The sequence below is a fragment of the Phalaenopsis equestris genome, unplaced genomic scaffold (genome assembly GCF_001263595.1).
Source record: "Phalaenopsis equestris unplaced genomic scaffold, ASM126359v1 Scaffold000002, whole genome shotgun sequence".
NCBI classification, from domain to species: Eukaryota; Viridiplantae; Streptophyta; class Magnoliopsida; order Asparagales; family Orchidaceae; genus Phalaenopsis; species Phalaenopsis equestris.
Genome location: NW_018164444.1, coordinates 4112894 through 4118661, shown reverse-complemented (window position 1 = coordinate 4118661; position 5768 = coordinate 4112894). Strand labels below are relative to the sequence as shown.

Sequence of the window (5768 nt, the reverse complement as noted above, 5' to 3'; positions counted from 1 at the left end):
GAGACTCCATTAATGATAGTTCATCGTCTTCCTTCTCATCCATCTCTGGTGTTAGGGTTGAGAGTTAGAGGCTGCCTGCTCGGTTGCCTTTCTCGGCGTCGTTGCCCAATCTGTATGATTTCTTAGCTTTAGTGTTCATCTCCTTCTGAAATTTTGAATCGTTTTTTTTTAATTTTTTATCGGGATCGAGATAGAAGAGGTTGGTGGGACTATTTCTTTTGTTGAATGTCGGGGTTTTGTGGAGTATCTCTTTTTGTTTTAAGAAATTGGCTGGATTCTATTCTTTTAATTTCTGTACTGAAATTGATCGCAGAATGTGGTTGATTAGTCGTTTTTGGTTGAAATAGTATGACTGATTAGTGTTTTATTGATTCTTAGTGTGGAGTAATTTGTTCACAATTGATTGTTTTTTGGTTTTATTCTGTTTGAAAGGTTCCATACAGAGCAAGAGGTTGTCTGCTATTCTCCAAGCGGGTTGTTAGGTTTTTTAAAATTTTGTTTAAGACTAATGAATATTTAATTTTCTATAAATAAGCAAAGGACAATGAAAAGTTTTCCTGGTTACTTTATAAACTGGATAGCCAGCGAAGTCAGAGACCTATCAAAGAACTTGGATGAAGTAGAAGCTCTGCGCCTATAGAATCAATGGTAGAACCACTCAGCCTTAGCTGTTAAACAGCTGTTAAATAATATGAAAGCATTACCCTTAAATTCTTTTCCAACTATATATATCATAGAAACTCTCACTTGAAATTCTATTTCCACCATTGTGCGGAATCACGGCATACTTTTCCAGAGCTCTTTTTGCATGCTTATTTATTCTTTTGGCTATTTTTGTTGAAGTATGAAATCTTACCGCAGTTTTCCTTACTGCAGTTTTCTTATTTCTAAATTACCCATTTTAGAGTCCAAAGGCCTTCATTAGAGCTTAATACATGGAATGTAAATTTACTAGTAGTTGATCTAGTGGCAGAGTTGTGACAATGAGTGATCGAATCATTAGAAGAAATGAGTGTTTTCGATATCTCGGCTTTATTGTTCAAAGTGATGATAATATAGATAGGAAAGTTATTAGTAGAATTCAAGTTTGATGGTTGAAGTGGAGGAAAATTTTATAAAATGATGGTGGGACCTGCAATGCTATATGATGGTTGAAGTGGAGGAATGCATTCATAGTATAACTTATTGTGTGATAGAAAAGTACATAAAGGAAAATTTCCTTTATGTCCAAGTTATTGTATGATAGAAAAGTACAACTTAGACATAAAAGAAAATTTTATAAGGGTGGTGGGACCTGCAATGCTTTATGGCTTAGAATGTTGTGTTATGCGATTTATAAGGGTGGTGGGACCTGCAATGCTTTATGGCGTAGAATGTTGTGTTATGCGAAAACAATGCGGAAACGAAGAAATTCACACAACAAAAATCAAACATATAAAATTTATGTGGTTCAGTGCGGAAACAAATAAATTCACACAACAACAATCAAACATATAAAATTTATGTGGTTCAACATTAAGGATTTGCCTACGTCCATAAGGAGGGAGATTCCACTTGCATCGAATGGGGAGAAAGAAAAAATGGCTTGGTGTTATAACTTCTGCACCTTTCACCACACCTCTCTCATAAACCTTTAGTCCTTTTTATAGAGGAGGAATATGCCATACAAGTAAATAAAGCCAGAAGACCAAATTATCGATTGCCATACAAGTAAATAAAGCCAGAAGACCAAATTACCCATAATTACAAAAAAAAAACATAAATATAACATGTGGCCTATAAAAGAGAAGCATAAAACTAAGTTAAGTGTTGCTGAGATGAGAATGCTTAGGTGGATGAGTGGCTTTGCACTTAGATAAAAAATGCGAAACTATATATTTGTGAAAGGGTTGGTGTAGCTCCAGTGACAGACAAGATTAGAGATAATCGTCTTAGATGGTTTGGTCACTTTAAACGTCAACCATCTGATGATCCGGTTAGGGGAGTAGATATTTTAGATTTGACTTATATTTTAAGAAAGGAAGAGATAGACCTAAAAAAACCTGGGCATGTTATATAAAAAATGATCTTAATTTATTGGAATTATAAAAATATGGCACTCAATACGATACAATGAGAAAAGGGATTCAGGTAGCCAACCCTACTTAGTGGGATAAAGGTCTGCTGTTGTTGTAATGAAATCTGATTCTGATTGCTCGAATTAAGTGATTAGTGAACTGATAGGTTTAGTTCTTTTCAGATAATTGGTTCAATAATTCGTCAATTATGGTTAGTACAAATCTCATCATACTTACTGATCACTGATAGCTTTCCTCAGTTGTGGGTTTCATTAAACCAGATCAGTAACAGACGAAATCTGAGCTATCAAAACCTCGATGGAGGTCAAAGATTATTATACAAAAGATGGTACAACTGACATTCATGGCAATCCTGCTGATAGGAAGAAAACTGGCAACTGGAGGGCTTGCCCTTATATTCTCGGTATTAATTTCTTCTCCTCCAATTGATTATTTACGGTAGTTGTAATTTCTCTTAGGGTTTCTTCCTTCTAATCCACTCTTCCATCAACAGCAAACGAATGCTGTGAAAGACTGGCATATTATGGAATGAGTACCAATCTGGTAAACTACATGAAATTTCGTCTCCATGAAGGCAATGCTACAGCATCGAAGAATGTCAATAACTGGTCTGGAACCTGCTACATCATGCCGCTCCTTGGAGCTTTCATTGCCGATGCCTATTGGGGTAGATATTGGACGATTGCAGTGTTCATGATCATATATATCATTGTAAGTAGTTTTTTTCTGAAATTTGATCATTTTATATAGTAAAATTTACACACATACAGCTCAATCTTATGTGTTTACATATCTAACACTTCAATTTTATGTACATACATTTCAGGTGTATTACACGTTTAGTAGTTAAAATAATGATATATTTCATAAAAATGCAAAAATTGAAGTTTATATGTTAGATATGTAAATGCAAAAGAATTGGGTAGCATGTATGTAAATGCCCATGCACTTTAATCTTTAATATCCTACCAAAAGTATCATCACCACAAACTTTTTAAAAGTGAAGTATATCTTCATTCATAAGTTCATGACACCACAGTGTTATAAATTGTAAATATCAAAAGTTCTTAGATATGCAAATACAAAGGAATTGTGTGGAATGTATGTATGTAAATCTTTCTAATATATTTATTAATCTTAACTAGAATCTGAATTAATCTAGTTCTTGTTTGTAGGGCTTGATTCTTCTAACCATGACAGCATCTGTGAAAGGACTGAAACCATTGTGTCATGATGGTATATGTGACCCAACTACTGGACAAATTGCAGCAGTTTTCGTTGCCTTGTACTTGATTGCCCTTGGAACAGGAGGTATAAAGCCCTGTGTCTCTTCCTTCGGGGCGGATCAGTTCGATGAATCTGATGAGTCTGAGAAGCGAAGCAAGACCTCATTCTTCAATTGGTTCTACTTCTCTATAAACATTGGGGCGCTCGTTGCTGCCTCTGCATTGGTTTATATACAGACGCATGTGGGCTGGGGATGGGGGTTCGGGATTCCGGCAGTGGCAATGGCTATTGCTGTCGTTAGCTTCTTCGTTGGTTCTCCATTGTATAGACACCAGAAACCTGGAGGCAGCCCGCTTACGAGAATTGCTCAGGTTCTTGTTGCATCAGTTAGGAAATCTGGTGTGAAGGTTCCATCAGATAAATCTTTGTTGTATGAGGTTTCTGATAAAGAGTCTGCTATCGAAGGTAGCCGCAAGCTTGAGCACACGGAATTACTGAAGTAAGTGCGATAAAGTTTAGGGGCATTTACATATATAGCAAACAATTCTCATGTGTTTACATGTCTAACACCTCAACTTTCACAAAGACTAACCTTTTTGCTTTGATATAACTTTTTGTTGTTTTTATGTTGAATCCATCGATTAAATTTTATGAATTATGAATGATATTGACAGTTGATTATTTGTGCTCAATCTGAGTTTTTTTATCTTCTGTTAATCTTTCTCTTCTGGCATATCTAATACTAAAAACAAAAGGAATAATTCTTTTATAAATTACGATAAAAATTTTTCATAGGTTATATTTTATTGCCACACTATTAGAAATGAATTGAAGATGAGAGTATTGATTGTACACAGTTGAAATCTATCAAATTTGCCAAAAACTTCTTTATTATTTTTCCTTCTTTCTACAACTTTCTATGCACATCACACAGTTATGCCAAATTGTAAGTTTTTTGTAGCATATGTACACAATTCTGCATTCCTACAACCTAATTACCTCAAAATCGAACCAGGTTCTTTGATAAAGCCGCCGTGGAGACGCAGGAGGACAAAACGAAGGTCCCCATAAATCCATGGAAGCTCTGCACAGTCACCCAAGTCGAAGAACTCAAGAGCGTTGTTCGACTCCTTCCTATATGGGCCACCGGCATCATCTTCTCCACAGTGTACAGCCAAATGGGCACCATGTTCGTTCTCCAAGGAAACACTCTCGACCCTCACATCGGCCCCAACTTCGAGATCCCCTCGGCTTCCCTCTCCATCTTCGACACCATCAGCGTCATCGTCTGGGTTCCAATCTACGACCGCATCGTCGTCCCATTGGTGCGCAGAATCACAGGCAATCCTCGCGGCTTCACGCAGCTGACTCGTATGGGTATCGGACTCTTCGTCTCCATCTTCTCCATGGTGGCCGCTGGTCTTCTCGAGGTGGTGAGGCTCCGAATCATAGCCAGGCATAACTTGTATGACTACACAGGCTTCCTTCCCATGTCCATATTCTGGCAAGTTCCTCAGTACTTCATCATCGGAGCTGCTGAAGTCTTCACCTTTATTGGGCAATTGGAGTTCTTTTATGATCAGGCTCCTGATGCCATGAGGAGCATGTGCTCTGCGCTCTCGCTTACAACCGTTGCCTTGGGGAACTACCTCAGTTCTCTTCTGGTTACTATTGTGACTTCAATCTCTACGAGGAACGGGAAGCTCGGATGGATTCCGGATAATTTGAACCGTGGACATCTTGATTATTTTTTCTGGCTTTTGGCTATATTGAGCTTGTTAAATTTATTGGTTTACCTTTTGATTGCCAAGTTTTATACTTATAAGAAGCCGGCGCAGGTCGAAGGTTGATGTTCCTGCCTCTGCGTTAGAGGAAGATGTAGAAGAACAGAGTAAAGAGATTTTTGTGCCATAAATATTGGTTAAGTTTGTGTTACAGAATTTGGTTTTAGATTGCTGAGTTGTATCGGGCTCTTGTTAGCCTCTGCATCATTAGCCTGTGTAACTTAAGATTAGTATTTGGTAACTAAGTTTACAGTTTGTTTTGCTAGAAAATGTTTAGGATTGGTTTCTTACCTGTGATTATGCAGTTGATTATTTCTATGAGGTTTATGATAGAGGGTGGGCCTTACTGATGATTATAATGTCTCAATTATGATTTAGTGGTCATAGCTTTGTTCTTTCACAGCAAAATTAGTCTCCACAACTTCATAAAATTCAATCTAATGGTGAGATGGCTTGGCTGACCTCTAATTTGAGAAGGGATTTGGAGATTCATGATTGGGAAAGAAGAGAACTAAGATCCGCTAATGCTTCAAAAGAGGGTAGAAGATTTGGTGTTGGAGAGGCCGAGGGACCAATGGTGGAGCCAGAGGAAGGTTGGGCGAGGCACTTGTTGTCCATAAATTTTTACAAAACTTTTTAATATCATATAATATATTGAAAGAGTAGGAGTCACTAAATT

The 5768-nt window shown here is 37.3% G+C and overlaps 1 protein-coding gene across 1 annotated transcript; it reads left to right on the top strand.

The window, feature by feature from the left end:
* On the top strand, positions 1 to 5426 carry LOC110039345 (protein NRT1/ PTR FAMILY 8.1-like). Its single transcript, XM_020744378.1, has 5 exons — positions 1 to 112; positions 2318 to 2481; positions 2572 to 2789; positions 3254 to 3804; positions 4321 to 5426. The coding sequence occupies exons 2-5, from the start codon at positions 2376 to 2378 to the stop codon at positions 5153 to 5155; spliced, it is 1710 nt and encodes a 569-aa protein (XP_020600037.1). The 5' UTR covers positions 1 to 112; positions 2318 to 2375; the 3' UTR covers positions 5156 to 5426.
* The last annotated feature ends 342 nt before the right edge of the window (positions 5427 to 5768 follow it).